Raw genomic sequence first — 17769 nt, 5'->3', positions numbered from 1 at the left:
CTCTGCCTCTGTCTTCACATGGGCCTCTCCTCCTTCTCCCTCCTCTGTGTCTCTTAAAAGGACATATGTTGGATTTAGGGCCAGTTCCAATAATACAGGATGATCTTATCCTAAGATCCTTTAGTTATGTTTATCTGTGGAGACCCCCTTTCAGAATAAGGTAACATTAACAGATGCTAAGGATTTGGATGTGGATGTATCATTTTGGTGTGGGGGCCACCATTCAGCCAACAGCCAACCTATAGAGATAATAGTAGCTTAACTAGTTTAAGACATGTAACTTTAGAAGTTTAAAAAAAAAAATGGGTGTTAGCTTACCTGGTTAACCAAGTAGACACCTCCATCAGTGTCAGAGAGTAAGAATGGTATAGAGCTGAACCCTGTGCTTTAAGGCGCTGGACTTGTGGTTATTGTACAGCATGGAATTACATAGTTCAGGAGAATGACCATAAATAAGCAAATAAAGTAACAAAGATTGTGGTTGCTATTAGGATAGAGTATCACTCAGAGGGCCTGCTAAAATTGCTGTGACTAGGAAATTGTCTCTGGGATATAATTACAAGAAGTAAAAGTAAGGAAGGACAGAAGATAGAGTGGGAAGGGACGTTGAAGCGTGGGTTTTGTTTTGGGTAAGTCTGAGGTGCCTATGAGAAATTAGAGGAAAAGACAAACAAGCCATTAGGAAATCAGGGCTGTGGTTCTGGCCAGAAGAATCAGTCTAGAGGTTTAAATTAGGTAATCATTAGATTCAGGAATCATTAGGTAGCATTCAAGACCATCGCAATGAACGTGATCACCTCAGGGGAAGAGAATACCTAGAAAAGAATGCCCCAAACTGACCCTCAGAGTAACCCCAATTTCTCCAGAATTGAGACAAGAGAAAGAACCAGCCAACAGCTCTGGACAGGAATTGCTGACTGGATAGACGCTGTTCCAGACTGGCGGCACATCAGCCCTTCAGCTTGCTGCTAAGAGGCTGTTAGATGAGGTGTGAAACTTGCCCCTTGGACTCAACAAGATGGAAGCCAGTGGTGAGGCAGTGACACAGAGTCATGAGGACTGCAAACAAGTGCAACACATCAGATGAAAAATTTATGAGTCTATAATGATACTAAAGAAAAAACTCATTGCTTACCCTTGAAGGATGCTAGAGAAACCACTCATGATACTTACTACGGGTAAAAGGACGGAGTCAAGTCTTTCCCATTTTTTTTTTTTATACATACTATATCTTAGGTAACCAAATGGTTGTTGTAGAAAAGTTTTCTATAAAAAAAATTCTGTTTGGGGCGCCTGGGTGGCGCAGTCGGTTAAGCGTCTGACTTCAGCCAGGTCACGATCTCGCGGTCCGTGAGTTCGAGCCCCGCGTCAGGCTCTGGGCTGATGGCTCAGAGCCTGGAGCCTGTTTCCGATTCTGCGTCTCCCTCTCTCTCTGCCCCTCCCCCGTTCATGCTCTGTCTCTGTCTGTCCCAAAAATAAATTAAAAAAAAAAAAAAAAAAAAAAATTCTGTTTAATAAATGCAGAAGGTATATGAAACTATTATTATTTTGTAGCCCCTCATGAAATAATAGGTGTGCTCTGGGCCATGAACATGCATGTTTGATAAAAGCTTTAGATGAATTAAATCGATGTCTGTGGCAGTAGTCAAATCCATTGATGAATCTCAACATCACAAAAAGATAAGACCACCCGATATTGTGTCTCCTGGTACACAAGACCATCTAAATATGATTCTTGTCACTAAAACAAACCTGAATCACCTCACACCTTTTTGTGCTACTCTAATAAGTGTGACCCCCAGACCAGTGCCAGGCTGCAAAGTCTGTTACTGCTCTGTGTTGCTAAAAGTTCAGGAGCATAGAATCAGCATTTAGAAACTTAGGTAGTAATTTAACCATGCTACTACATAGTTTGTAAAGTCAAGTTTATTGGGATACAGTTTACATACAGTAAAATTCATCCTTTTTAAGTGTAATATTTGTTGAATTTTTTATGACAAAATTCGGTCTTCTGTTAGAGAGAACTGTAGGAACATTCTTCTGTTAGAAGGTCTAAACTGGAATTATAATACTGATTTAAGGGACAAGTTTATTATTATTTATGAATTTATTTATGACCCAGAATTTATAACATTAGAACTTCAGCTATGACTTTTACATTTTATTGAAGCAACATTAAAATTTTATTTTAAAATAATCAAGTTAGCATTTTCTGAGTTTACCTTATTAATAAAAGATTTAATTGGTTTTGATGAACTAAATTAACTCATGATGTTTTATTTCCTTCCTTCCTTCCTTCCTTCCTTCCTTCCTTCCTTCCTTCCTTCCTTCCTTCCTTCCTTCCTTCCTTCCTTTTCTGCCTGTCTCCATTTCTGTGACTCAGCACTTCCCTGCCAGGCATAAATCCTACAGTGTTGACAATGCACTATTTTTTGACCTGGGTTAACATTAGCAGTTTGCTTTATAATTACTCATTATAACAAACTGTGTAATAGTTGCAAATTGAAATTTTGATTGCATATTTCACAATATAGCATAAAAATAGCACTTGCTTGAAACTTATTAATGAGGACCATTTCTATATATGATTTCTACTTAAGGAATTGGTAAGTTTTAATACTAATTATGTTTTTAAAACTGTAATTAACATGAATGAATAACTAGCTTCCCCTTTTTTTCAATATAGTCACTTTTTTTAGGTAGAATTTACCAGCAGTGTATACATGCACCCTTTATATATGTATGCAATTCAGTGACTTTTGACAAACGTGTACAGTTGTGAAACCACTACCAACTGAGATAAAATATTTCCATCACACCCAAGTTACCTTGTGCCTCTTTGTAATCAATTGTCTCCTTTTAGCCCCTAGATTCAGGCAACTACTAATCTTATTTCAGTACTTTTAGTTTTGCCTTTTTTATATGGTTACCCAGATGGAATCATACAGTATATAGCTTTTTGTGACTGGATTCTTTTTTTAGCTTACTGTTTTTGAGGTTTACTTATGTTGATGCATAAATTAAAATTTCATTTCCTTTTATCACAGAGTACTATTCCATTGTATGGCTATACCACACTTTGACCACTTAACAATTGATAGATATTTGGATTTTTAACAGGAAAGAATAAGAAGATGGAAATGCATATCATAGTAGGGATTTATGTGAGAAAGATGTATGAGCTCCCCTCTGACGAATGCTATTTTCTTAATGAAGTATGAGATTATAAACATTAGCTCAAAAGCAGACCAGGGAGGGTATGTATGGAAGGGACATTTGAAAAGAAGAAAGGAATAAAATGGTTATCTTGGAGAAAGAGGAAGCATACTCGGCAATTTCAAGCACCCATTTAACTTTGTAATTATTGACATAAAATCAGTCAGCCTGCTTCTGCAATTTTTCTTTTCTTCCTATTCAGCTGTACAGGAATGGAGAAGGCAGATATTTGAATTCAATTTGGAATCCAAATAGAACCTTCCATTTGAATTTAATAGAGAACAATAGCATTAATGAAATTTGCTAAGGGGATTATATTGATGGCCCTAAGCTAGACAAGGAGGGAAGTGAGATCAGCATTTGGATGGATGGATGGATGGATGGATGGATGATGGGTACATGTTGAGGTCAGTGAATCAGAGATCTTAGGGTGGAAGAATATGTGCAGTAAACGTATTAAATCAAAAGACATGGATAAGATCAGAAGTGGTGGGAGAATGGCAGCCTCAAATTGAGATGTCAGTGGTGGGGTACTTTCTGGGGATGACAAAGGCTCTTATGTGATCTCGTAGAAAAGGGTTGGTTAATGTAGAACAGAAGGAAAGGGGGCAAAAACTGACAGAAGAGGTTGTTGGCTTTTGGGCTGCATGAATGTTGAAGTTACTAAGAATGGTGGCAAAAGTTGAGAGAAGATCAAGAACCAGGTTTACAAAGAACAAAACACCGGAGGTTGACAGATGACCCAGAGGCAGTGGTGAGCTAAACAGCATAAACTTCAAAGGAAGAAGGATGACAAGAAATGCCTGAAAATAGTAAACGGGAATAATATGAAGCCCTCTCACCTGTTAAAAGGGAAGCAATGTGCTCAGGAGTAGCCACATTTTAGTTCAGACAAAACAGTGAAGGTAACCCCTTGAAGAGAAGAACTTTGTTAATGCAAGATTTTTATTCTTTTCAGACTTAAACCAGATTGGGTTTTGAGAAGAGATAACATGGAAGAAATCACAAATCCCCTACAAGCTATTCAAATGGTGATGGACACGCTTGGCATTCCTTACTAGTAAATGTAAACATTTTCAGTATGTACAGTAAAGAGAACTATTAAAGCTAATCATGCATGTGTAGAGTGTTTTTGCTTTCTTTTGTACAACTTCTAAAATCCAATTTTGTATTAAAATTAAAATGTATATATATATATATATATATATACATATATATATGTATATATATATATATATATAAAACAATAACTAAACTGTTGTTTCTTTTGCTATTTTATGGCTTTATGATTGTGAGAAACCACTATCTCATGAAATGATTATAACACTTATTCGTGTCTGTTACCTTAAAATATTATATTAGTCTGAATATAATCATATTCCAGAAGGGAAAAGAATAGCTTTATTACTCTCATTTTATAGATTAATTGAAGCATTTTTCTAAAACAAGTTTTGAAAATACGAGATTCTGCCAACACACTTAGAAGTGACAAGGGGATAAAATAATCTCACAAATGCCCCCAGACGACATCTCCATTTGTTTCCTTGACTGACTGGACCATCCAGACAGGCAGGGGAGCTCCTCTAGGGAAATTAAACTCCACCTGCCCTTGTATATACTAAAAACCCTTACCTTTGAACTGATTGGAGTTCTAATTTGACCTGGAAAGAGTATGATGTTGCTTACAAGAGAAACTTGTCACCTAGTCATATACATAGACCTGATAATGATTAGGTGTTAAAACCTAATTTGGTATTTTCAACAGTTTTGGGTCACTATTACCAATACTAACCCAGTGTGGCTTCAGGGCCACCAAAGCCTAATTCCAGTGTCTGTTTGAAATCTGATAGTGTCCCAAAATGTGTCCATATATGGAAGCCATAAAAGTTTTTAACTTTTAAATGAATCAGTAGTAGCTAAAAATGCAGAGACCACTTAACTACTTAGTTTTCTAATTTGTTAGAATAAGGATTACACCTAATTAATCTGAAATTGGCTGAGATTTGGTTAGGATAGCTCTGAAGACCATTGTGGTATATCAAAGAATATATTGAAGTTAACTCTAGAATTTGTGATATTTCTTTGCTATTTTTTTTCTCCCAATAAAGTGTTCTAGGAATTCTTAGTACTCAGTATTTTTCAAACATGATTTTTGTTGACTCTCCCAAATGCTCTGGGGTTTTTTTCTTTCATTTAAAGGAATTGTAGTATAAGAAATCTATTTTTTTTAATGTTTTTACTTATTTTTGAGACAGAGAGAGACAGAGCATGAGCAGGAGAGGGGCAGAGAGAGAGAAGGAGACACAGAATCTGCATCAGGCTCCAGGCTCTGAGCTGTCAGCACAGAGCCCGACGCGGGGCTCAATTCACAGACTGAGATCATGACCCCAGCTGAAGTCAGACACTCAACAAACTGAGCCACCCAGGCACCCCAGAAATCTATTTACCTTAGTAAATTAGGCTAGGATACAATGTTTATTGGTATTAATTTCCTTTAAGATGGTTTTAACCAAAAAGTATTTGCACCAGAAATATTTCTATGAAGTTAATACATGTAAGATGACTTCCACGTGTTAAAAATTTTTCCGTTGTTGAAATTCAAACTAATCTTTTAAAATTTTATGTAATATCCTATATTTATATTAAGAGTATTTCTCCCAAATTTATGTGATAAATCCATATCATGATTCTAAGACCTAAAAGCTAAAAGGCTTGCATGTCTGTGTCGTATGTCATTGTATATTGGTTGGGAGGACTGGTTGAGAAGAAATGAAGCCTATTACTTCAGAAGTAGCTCTTTTCTACAGAGCTAGTACATTATATTAAAGAAGGAAAGGGGCGCCTGGGTGGCGCAGTCGGTTAAGCGTCCGACTTCAGCCAGGTCACGATCTCGCGGTCCGTGAGTTCGAGCCCCGCGTCGGGCTCTGGGCTGATGGCTCGGAGCCTGGAGCCTGTTTCCGATTCTGTGTCTCCCTCTCTCTCTGCCCCTCCCCCATTCATGCTCTGTCTCTCTCTGTCCCAAAAATAAATAAAAAATGTTGAAAAAAAAAAAATTTAAAGAAGGAAAATAAATGTATTCACTGCAATCTAATTTTAGTTCACATGAGTTTATTATTAATGGTGAAGTTAGGTGAATTTCAAATTAACCTTCCTGTTAACCGTAATTAACCCAAATGTCCAGTAGATGTCATTATAACCATACTGTGTCATTTTTTAAATTTAGTTTTAAATGATAGATAAATATATTGTTACATAGCTATGATTTTTACAAATAAAATCCATGCTTTAGATCCTTGGAAATTTTATCTACATATTCCTAGCACAGCTTGTTATTCCTATTATACTTCGGCTTCATGCTTAAGAGGAAGAAATTCACAGTATGCATTCTGTATTCAGAATTGTTGAATTTTTCTCAATAGGTAGGTGACTTTTTTCCACATTTATTGTCTTTAGAGCTTCTAATTTTTGCTTATAGCAATGAAAGCCTAGTATGTTTAAAAATCTTTACTGATTAAGAAAATACTATCTTTTGGATTGCTTGTTGCTAATAGCTACATTTTACTAATAGTCTTGCTTGCTTATTTATTTATTTAAAAAAATTTTTTTTAATTATTTACCATTGAGAAAGAGAGAGAGAGCACCTGGGAGGGGCCGGGAGAGAGAGGGAGACACAGAATCTGAAACAGGCTCCAGGCTCTGAGATGTCAGCACAGAGCCCGATGAGGGCCTGGAACTAACTAACTGTGAGATCATGACCGGTGCCGAAGTTGGACGCTTAACCAATTGAGCTATTCAGGCATCCCCTATTTATTTTTTTAAGTAAACTCTACCCTCAACATGGGTAGAGGGGCCTAAACTCACGACTCCAAGATCAAGAGTGGTATGCTCTACCAACTGAGTCAGCCAAGTGCCCATCTAATAGGCTTGGTTTTTAATTTGTGTATTGTTCAAGTAGCCATTGATTCTTGGTGTAAAGAAAGAGTGATAATCTGTCTTTCTGTTTTCAATAAAGAGGGAGAATTCCAATGAAAAAACTTTGCTTATAACTTACCAGAATTAAAAATAGTGGAGAGAAATATTTATTTCCAACTAATATTTGAGAGCATGTTTGTTTTTGAGTGTGTGTACAAACTTCCAACCCATGTAAAGGAAGAAGGAAATATTCTAAAAACTTGCTTATTTTACGAAATGTTTATGGAGGATCACTTAAAGTAGCTTCTGAACCTTATATAAATTAAGGACTTTTTTACCTAAAAAAATTATAGATGCCTATTTCAGAAACAGGTTTTAGGCCATAGTTTTAGTCTATGAATAATATTCTATTATTACTGCAGATAACTTGTTTGTTTGTGAAAGTGGTATTTTTTTAAATTATGATCTAAATGAGTACAAAATGAAATTTGATCTAAACTTTGCCCTTGCTTTGCCAAAGCATCATTGTTTCATACCTGCTGAACATTTTTTGAATATTTAGAATAAATTCTTCTTGCTGTCAGTCTTCGCAGTTGATCTTTATCAAGGTGCATTAAAAGAGTAATCCAATAACATATTTACTTCCACGGTGTTACTGACGAATTGTTCACAGTGCTGTTCAGTGTCTTCCTTCTATTGGTACTTTCTCTTCGAGGCTATCTAAATTCCAGGGATGCCTGGTGGTTCATTCTGTTAAGTGTCCAACTCTTGATTTTGGCTCAGGTCGTGATCTCACAGTTCATGAGTTCAAGTCCCACATGGCTCTGTGCTAACAGAACAGAGCCTGCTTGGGATTCTCTCTCCTTGCCTTTCTCTGCTCCGCCTTTGCTCGTTATCTCTCTCTTTCTCTCAAAAATAAACATTTAAAAATAAATAAATTCCATTGCCATTTTCATAAAAGGACTTTTTCATTACATTTGTGTTCACATTTGCTCTAAGGTAAGTGCTGAGTTAATGGTAAGTTGTAGCAATCTGCTCCCCATCGTACCCAGGCAGCTTTCGCAGGGAAAACTCATCTTGATTCATAGTCTCACTATGAACATGCAGATGTTTGCTCTTTAACAACTTCCATATTGTGCAAGTTGGGGATACTCTTAACTTCAGGTTACCTGAAAACCAATCAAGGAAATTTGACCACAAATGGTGAGCCAAAAGGTGGCTCCAGACAGATACTGGTATTCAAATCACTGAGAGTATTGCATCACATCACTAGTTTACCCAAGTGGAGACTGGGCAGACTCCTAAATCAGTTTGAGTCCAGTTTTTCCTCTCTGGGAAAAGAGTCAAGTGTATTCTAGCCTTAGCCGTTAGCACTGGAGCTGAGAGAGACAGCTAAGAGTATTATTTTCAGGTCAAACCCTCTATTTGCCGTATCTCCTGTTTCTTTTATTGCAGACTGTTTAACCCATTCCTTCCTCCCCTGGCTCAGCTTTACTAATTACTCCTAAAGCAAACAGTAACATCAGTCTTTCCATGGCCTACCCTTTGCCCTATTCCCAGGGATGTGTGTTAGATTTGACAAAGAATTATAGGCCTGTCCTTGCTGCTTAGTAATAGGACTGCATATACCCCTCATTTGGCCACATAAAGTTGTGATGGCTCTGACATTCCCTTAGGAGCATGTACTGTCAAAATTAATGGTATGAATGTTGTGTCTTGTGCACTGATACTGTGCTGTACTGGTACACAGCAGTACAGGGCCAGTCTTGAGGCAACTGGGTCAGTCAAGATAGAAGAAAATTTTGTGAGGAGCAAAAAACAAAAAGTGGTGTAACTCCATCCATTACTTTTCATTCTCATTTTCACCTCCTGGTCATAGAGGCCTTTCCAGTAGAGTCTTCTCTTTGCTCTTTATATCATATTGAATGTGTGAACAAGTTCACTTAGTTGACTTAGCCAGCCTTTCAAATCTTTTCCCCTCCTGGTTTATTTGTCCATTATAAGTTTCAACGAGACCCCTGCTCTAAGAGTGTGAATCAATATGGTGTGTCTACCCAATATGTTTCTTTGCATATTTATACATTGGTAACATCCTCAAGAATACTTGTTATGGTCAAACATAATCTTAAAATTTCTGTATAGATGAGTAGTGTTATATCATTGTGTTTACATTTCTCTAATACTAATGATGTTAAACATCTTTTCAAGTGTTCTTTTCCCATCCATATGTCTGATGACAAGCCTGTTCAAGTCTTTGTCAATTTTTAAAAACTGGGTTGTTTTCTTAGTAAGTTTTGAGAATTCTTTAAATATTCTGGATAGTAGTCCTTTATCAGATAAGTGACTTGCAAATATTTTCTCCTTGTCTGTTACTTGTCTTTTCGTTCTCATAACCGTGCCTTTTGAAAAGCAGAGCTTCTTATTTGATGAAACCTAACTTACCAATTTTTTTCTTTCATTCATTATACTCACGGTATTGCATCTAAAAACTCATTACTCAACCCAAGGTTACAAAGATTTTCTATTACGCTTTTCTTCTAGAACTTGTGTCATTTTAGTTTGTTGTATATTTTTTGAGCCATTTCAAATTAATTTGTATATGTTACAAAGTATGGATCAAAGCTTATTTTTTTACATATGGACAACCAGTTGTTCCAGGCTGACTTCTAGAAAAGACTATGCTTTCTCCACTGAATTGCTTTTGCACATTTGTCAAAAATCAGTTGACCATATAAGTATTGGTCTCTTTCTGAAATCTCTTCTTTTCCACCAATCTGTTAAATTTTTATGCCAGTATCATGCTGTGTTGATTACTGTAGCTTTATAATAAAGCTTGAAATCAAGCAGTGTACGTCCTCCAACTTTGTTCTTTTTCAAAGTTGATTTCACTATTCTAGGTTCTTCCCATCTTCATATGAAATTTAGATCATTTATTAATTCATTTCTTCTGTTTACTTGGAATTTCATTTGGTCTTCATTTTCTAATTCTCAAAGTATATGCTAAGTCGTTTTGAAATCCTTTTTTTTCTAATAAGTAGGCATTGCTATAGATTTACCTCTAAGTATTGCTTTAGCTGCATCCCACAAGTTTTGATATATTTTTCATTTTCATTTAGTTCAAAATGCTTTCTCTTTTGATCTCTTGTTTGACCCATGGATTATTTACATATGTGTTTAGACAGCAAATTCTTGCAGATTTTCTAGATGTCATTGTAACTTAATCCAATTCTAGTATTTTTTATGATTTGGCTTCCGTTAGGTTGATTGAGACTTGGTTTATGGCCCAGAATATGGTCTGTTTCACAAATATTTCATGTTCACGTGAATAAATGTCCTGCTATCATGTAGAGTGTGCCACAAATATCAGGTAAGTCAAATTAGGTGATAGTGTTGTTCAAGGCTTTTGTATACTTACTGTTTTTCTGTCTACTTGTGTCAGTTATTGAGAGTTGGCTATTAAAACCTTGGACTTTAAATGTGGATTTTTCTATTTCCCCTTGAACCAAAAACCAAAACTGATTAAATTACATGTATTTTCAAGCTCTTTATTAATTGAGGAGATCTTTAGGACTATGTTGTCTTGATAAATTGATCACTCTATAATTGTAGAATGAACTTCTTTATTCTCAGTAATATTCTTTGTTCTAAAATCCATTTTATTTGACTTAATACAGCAATTCCTGTTCTCTCTCTCTCTCTCTCTCTCTCTCTCTCTCTCTTTTACATGTTACAAATATTTAATTATGGTAAAATACACATAAAATTTACCATTTTAACCATTTTAAATTTATTGGCATTAATTATCTTTACATTGTTCCATACTCCAGTTCTCTTTTGATCATTGTTAACATGTGTATTGATTTCATAATTCTGTAACAATTCACACAAACTTGTTGAATTAAAACAACAACAATGTATTCTTTCACAGTTTGGGAAACCATTCATCTGAAACCAAGGTGTTGGCAAGGCTGTGCTCTCTCTTGAGGGTTCTGGGAGAAAATCTGTTCCTTGCTTCTTCCACTTTTCTGTTGGCCCCAGATATTCCTTGGCTTCTGACCCCATCATTGTAATCTCTGCCTTTGTGGTTACGTGGCCTTCTCTTCTGTGTAATTTCCCTCTGCCTCACTCTTATAAGGACATTTGTCCTTGGATTTAGGGCCTCTGTGATGATCCAGAATGATCTCAAGACTCTTCAATGTAATTACATCTGCAGAGACCCTTTTTGGAAAAAAAGACTCCAGAGATTACAATATAGACACATCTTTTCCGGGCCACCATAAACCCTCTACATATTGTATATATATCCATATTTTACTCTTTAACCTATTTGTATATTTGTGTAGGATGGGTTTCTTGTTGAGTTCATATAGTTGGGTCATTGTATTTTAATCTAATCTGCCAATGTCTACCTTTACTTGAGATGTTTAGACTTTTTACAGTTAATGTGATTATCGATATGGCTGAGTTTAAATCTATCCTCTTCCTGTTTATTCATCCTATCTGCTTTCTCCACTAAAACGTTTTTCTTATTTTCTGACCTGTTTTGGATTAAATACTTGCTTTTTTGTTTTTTATATATTGTTTTGTTTTTTATGATTCCAACTTATCTACCTTGTTGGCTATTACCTATAACTCTTTGTTATGTTACTTTCAGGTTTCTAGTAAATCACAGTCCATTTGTAAGTGGTATGTACATCACAGTCCATTTGTAAGTGGTATTATAACACTTCATATATAGTATAAAGATCTTCTAATATATTATATTTCTGCCTTTCCAACCTTTGTGCTATTGTCAATATTTTACTCTTAGCATGTTATAAACCCATAATAAAGTATAATTTTCATCACTTTTGCTTTTAACCATCATATATCTCTTAAAAGATTTAGATAATCTAAAAATCTTTAAAGTTGCTCACATAGGTGCTATTTTGAAGTGCTCTTCAGTCTTTATGTAGACTGAATACCACATTTCCATCTGGTATCATTTTATTTAATCTGAAGGAATTCCTTTAATATGGTTCATAGTACAGGTCTGTTAGTGAAAATTTCAGCTAATATATATATCTGAAAAAGTCTTTATTTTTGGCTCTCATTTTTAAAAAGTATTTTACTACGTATAGAGTTCTAGGATGCAGGTTTTCTTTCTTCTAATTTTTGTATACTTTAAAAATGTTGCTTCCATTGTTTTCTGGCTGGCAATGTTCCTGACAAAAAGTCTGCTCTCTTCTTGTTTTTGTTCCTCTGGGCTGTTTTTTCTTTTCTGAGCGCTTTAAAATTTTTCTATCACTAGGTTTAAGCAATTTCATTATATCGTGCCTTACTGTGATTTTATTTATGTTTATTGTTCTTAGTGTTTGACTATCTTTGATCTATGATCTTATAGTTTCCACCAAATTTGGAAGATGTTCAGCTATTATTTCTTCAAATAGTGTTTTCTTTCCTCCCCATCCTCTCCTTTGGGGACATTGTGAATTTTACCTATTTTGCATGCTGGATAATTCTGTACTCCTATAAATACTTTTGAGCTTGTTCTGGAATTCAGTTACTTTACTTGAAAACTGATCCTTTCTGGTCTTGCTATAAGCTTTGTTAGGCAGGAACAGTTTTTCTCTGCTACTGAGGTAAAAACCCGAGAACACTATGAATGCCATGTAAATCATGAAGTGTTCCACTCTGACTCATGAGAGCAGGAATTATCCCCAACCCCCAAGTGGATTCCAGGAATTCCTCCCTTTAATCTTCTCGGGTGGTACCTTCCTTGGCCTCTCATGTTTTTCTCTCAGATGTTCTAGTCAGTACTCAGCTAAAAACCTAAAGTGGACCCTCTGCAGATCTCTGTCTACGCAGCTCTCTTCTCTCCTGTACTTTGCACTCTGACCCCCTACCTGCTTTGGTTTCATAACTCACAATTCCATCTCCTCACCTTGGGAAGACCACCGTACTCTACAGTGTGGCAAGAAACTCTCAGGCTGTGGGGTGTTTTTTGGGTTCATCTCATTGCCTAATCTCTAATGTCTTAAAAACTATCGTTTCTTAAATTTTATCTTCTTTTTTTTTAAGTTGTTTCAGGTGGAGGGTGTATCCAGTTCCTGTTGCTCCATCGTGGCCATAAGCCGAAATCTGACCAACCAATTTTTGTTCCTTCCTTTTTACTTCCTTGTCTTTATTTATGACAATCATGTGTAACTTTTTGTGATTACTTTAACCCTTTAATTTATTAGTTGCACATTTTTAAAACCTCATTCTTTGGGGCGCCTGGGTGGCTCAGTCAGTTGAGTGTCCGACTTCAGCTCAGGTCGTGATCTCACAGTTTGTGGGTTCGAGCCCCGCGTCGGGATCTGTGCTGACAGCTCAGAGCCTGGAGCCTGCTTCGGATTCTGTGTCTCCCTCTTTCACTGTTCCTCCCCCGCTCCTGCTCTGTCTCTCAAAATAAACAAAAACATTAAAAAAAATATTTTTTTAACCATTATTCTTTAACCTAGAATTTTTTAAAACAAATTTTTAATGTTTATTTATTTTTGAGAGAGAGAGAGAGAGAGAGACAGAGCGAGCTCAAGTGGGGGAGGGGCAGAAAGAGAGGGAAACACAGAATCCAAAACAGGCTTCTGGTGTCAAGTTGTCAGCACAGAGCCCAACACCGGGCTTGAACTCCTGAACTGCCAGATCATGACCTGAGCTGAAGTTGGACACTTAACCGACTGAGCCATCCAGGCACCCCAAACCTTGAAATTTTAATCCTGAACCTTGACTAATGATAATTAAGTAGGCATATTACTTCTGCAACTTTCTTGAAAGTTCTAAAAACATACAACACGGCTTGAGTTCATTTCTTCACTCCTGGCTTTGCATTATTGATGCCATGCATTTGAATTCATGTTTCATTTTCCTTTAGTCTACAGCACTCCATTTAGCAGTTCTTTGGTAGAGTTCTACTGCTGACTTACTCTTTACGTTTTAATTCATTTGAATACTTCTTTTATTTTTAAAAATATTTTTAGTAGTTAGAGCATTCTAGGTTGGCAGTTATTTTATTTTTCTTTTTAATATTTATTTATTTTTTGAAAGGGAGAGAGAGTGAGTGTGAGTGGGGGAGGGGCAGAGAGAAGAGAGGGAGACACAGAATCCGAAGCAGGCTCCAGGCTCTGAGCTGTCAGCACAGAGCCCGATGCGGGGCTCGAACCCACAAGCCATGAGACCATGACCTGAGCCAAAGTCAGACGCTTTGACTGAGCCACCCAGACGCCCCAGTTATTTTCATTTATGGCAGTTATTTTCATTTAACATATTAAAGATTGTTATTTCTGCTTTCTCCCTGTTTTTTCATTTCAACAGTCCTATTATTGCTTGTTTGGAAGTAACGTGTTTTTTTTTGTTTTTTTTTTTTTCTCTTACTGAGATTTTCCCCTTTCCTTTAATTTCCATCAGTTTTATGCTGAAACTCCAATTAGAAGTATGATAGACTTTTTGATGATGTCTATATGCTCCTACTACTCCTAGTAGCACACAACAAAACTGGCCTGGGCATGTGCTGTTTTGGTCATGATCTTGAAGCTGAATCAGGAAGACACCAGCACAATGCTGAGGTCAGGACCATACCACATTTACTGTCATTGCTGTCAACAGTAAATACTCCATAACCTGTCCCTTGACATTATGAAGTTAGAAACAAGAGTTTCTGATTCTTCTGCAGCAGTTTAGTAAAGCTTGTGCTTCCAGGATTATTCAAACCAGGCAAAATGGCAGAATCAACATAAATGTGGCTTCTGCTTTATGATATTCACTGTTCACATCTATTTTTTTCTGAGCATGTATCTACTGGGTAAAATCTAGGTCGGTACAAGAGCCATAGTGTCCTAAAGTTTTGGAAGTGTACTTTGGCATGCATTAAACAAACTTTACAGGAGATACAAATAAGAGAAGTGAGCCAAACTTTTCATTGTTTATCCCTAAAGTGCCAACTTTGAAAAAATGTTGAGTGGAAATGATATTTTGTCAAGCAAGTATATAGCCCATAGAATATACTCAGTTATATAATTAAAAAGGAACTGTTATATTGAAAACCTATAGGAAATAGATTTTAGATTTTTATTATTGACAGATAAGGTTTAGAGATAATGAAGGAAGAAAGAAGGAAAGAGAATTAGAATGACATATTTATAATTTCATCTTTTATTATCTTTTGATATTTCCACTAAAGGCATTATTACCCTTTTTTCTCCCCCAGAATTGGGATATACTTCATTGGACTGTATTTATGAAATTTGACTTAGGATTTTGTTTTTTTTCTTTTTAATATTTTTTAATGTTTATTTTTGAGGCAGACAGAGACAGAGTGTGAGGGACAGGGAGAGAGGGAGACAGAGAATCCAAAGCAAGCTCCAGGCTCGAAGCTGTCAGCCCAGAGCCTGACGTGGGGCTCGAATCCACAAACCTTGAGATCATGACCTGAGCCAAAGTTGGTCACTTAACTGACTGAGCCACCCAGGCATCCCAAGATTTTGTTTCTAAGACAATGTTTAATGCAACTTTTTTAGGATCATCAAACTGTGGAGTACTAAATTATTCTCAGCAGAATTTCCACAACATGCTTGGGATAGCTACTATTTTTACCATTATTTTAGAAATGTAGACATGTAGGGGTGAATGAGTTCTCATTTTCCAAAGCCACAATCTGGATATTGAGATTATAAATCAGAGCTGAGTGACTCCAAAGTCTTCACTCCAAACCTGTAGTACATCAACAGTAAATAAGCAAGCAAAACTAGACAGGAAATTTCTGAAAAGGGAAACTTAAGTGTGAGGCCTACATTAATTATTAAACGTTCACATATATTTTATAGCTAGGGTAGCTAACGGGATAGGACTAAAAAAAAACATGGCTAGTTTAAATGCCAAAACATATAAGATTATTTAGCATATGAGAAAGGTGGAAATGCAGATCAGAGGCAAAATACATGAACTATTTGATAAATAATTGGATAGCATGGCAACTATCTGGGAAAAAATAAGGTTGACATGTCCATGAAGATTTATTTTATATTCATTGATTAAAAATTAAACAAGGGAGGGCACTTGAGTGGCTGAGTAGGTTAAGCTTCTGATTCTTGATTTTGACTCAGGTCATGTTCTCACAGTTCATGAGATCAAGCCTTGCATCAGGCTCTGCTCTGAAAGCACAGAGCCTGCTTGGGATTCTCTTTCTCCCTCTCTCTCTCTCTCTCTCTCTCTACCCCTCCCCCATTCTCTCTCTCTCACTCTCAAAATGAATACATAAACATTAAAAAAAAAAGTTAGCCAAAGGAGTATTGTAAGATACTATAGCAATAATAAAAAAAAAAAGTTGTAGTAATTCTAACAATAACATAAATCCTGTAATCTTCAAGGAAAAGATTAATTTGCAAAATCCACTGTGACAATTTAAAAGATAAATAGTGCATCAAGGAGAAAAATGTATAACTCAAAATCACAGACTAAATCCATTTTTTCAAATATATAAAAAGTGCATACAAGTCCACAGCAAAAAGACCAACACTTCAATAGAAAAATGAGCCAAGCTGGGGACATGTGACACGTGTAGTACTAAACATTGCAGAAATTCTAGCAATGATGAAACATGGTGGACAACTTCATTATCCAATAATAATTTAATTTATACATCCATATACTAGAAAACTGATCCAGAAACAAATAAGGAAGTCACTTGGGCATTGCTATGGAGTGATCTCCAATATACACTAAGTGAAAAAGTAATGAGCTAGAAGATATATATTTGCTTGTTTACACAGAAGATAACTCCAGAAAAATGCAAAAGGTATTGAGGGCATTATTTACCTTCTACAGAGGAGAAGTGGGTGACTGAGGAACAAGTGTGGGATGGAGAGTTTTCACTTTGTACCCTTTGAAGTTAGCACCATGTAAATATATTATTTCAGAACATAAGACCTTTAAAATTATGTTGTTTAGCTTTGTTCTTACTTGGAATAAAAGGATTCTTCCAGACTTTTAATTTTTGAAACACTAAATATACTCCCTCATTTAGTTTAATTTTTAGATGTAATACACTTACTACATTTACTGAAATTAGTAGATGCTGGCAACTTTTAATTGATTAGAAATTTAGATACTTAATTTTGATAACATATATTTTACTTTTTAAAAAAGAACTTCGAGGGGCGCCTGGGTGGCACAGTCGGTTAAGCGTCCGACTTCAGCCAGGTCACGATCTCACGGTCCATGGGTTCGAGCCCCGCGTCGGGCTCTGGGCTGATGGCTCGGAGCCTGGAGCCTGTTTCAGATTCTGTGTCTCCCTCTCTCTCTGCCCCTCCCCCGTTCATGCTCTGTCTCTCTCTGTCCCAAAAATAAATTAAAAACGTTGAAAAAAAAAAAAAAAAAGAACTTCGAAGCCTGGATCTATCACTAGCTTTGTGGTCTTTGACAAACCAACTTCAATACTTTCTATGAAAGTATTCTTTTATTAAATTGAGCCATAAAAAAGGATGAAATGCTGGTACCACAACCACATGGATAAATGCCAAACATTATGCTCAATGAAAGAAGCCTTACAGAAAAAGAGTCCTTGTGTTTTCCATGGATATGAGGTTCTAGAACAGACAAGTAATACAATTGGTGGAAAGATCAGAA

General features: G+C 36.2%; 1 protein-coding gene across 4 annotated transcripts in view; it reads left to right on the top strand.

The window, feature by feature from the left end:
• Window positions 1-4340, top strand: part of ASPM (assembly factor for spindle microtubules) — a 53943-nt gene extending 49603 nt beyond the window's left edge. For all 4 annotated transcript variants that reach the window (XM_058701767.1, XM_058701768.1, XM_058701769.1 and 1 more), the window contains one exon: window positions 4175-4340. In XM_058701767.1, the coding sequence (XP_058557750.1) occupies window positions 4175-4277 (103 nt within the window). In that variant the 3' untranslated portion in view covers window positions 4278-4340. The remainder of the gene's footprint in view (window positions 1-4174) is intronic.
• The last annotated feature ends 13429 nt before the right edge of the window (window positions 4341-17769 follow it).

This window comes from Neofelis nebulosa, chromosome 15 (genome assembly GCF_028018385.1).
Source record: "Neofelis nebulosa isolate mNeoNeb1 chromosome 15, mNeoNeb1.pri, whole genome shotgun sequence".
NCBI lineage: Eukaryota > Metazoa > Chordata > Mammalia > Carnivora > Felidae > Neofelis > Neofelis nebulosa.
The sequence above is the reverse complement of the archived record's forward strand: the minus strand, read 5'-3'. Positions and strand labels throughout refer to the sequence as shown.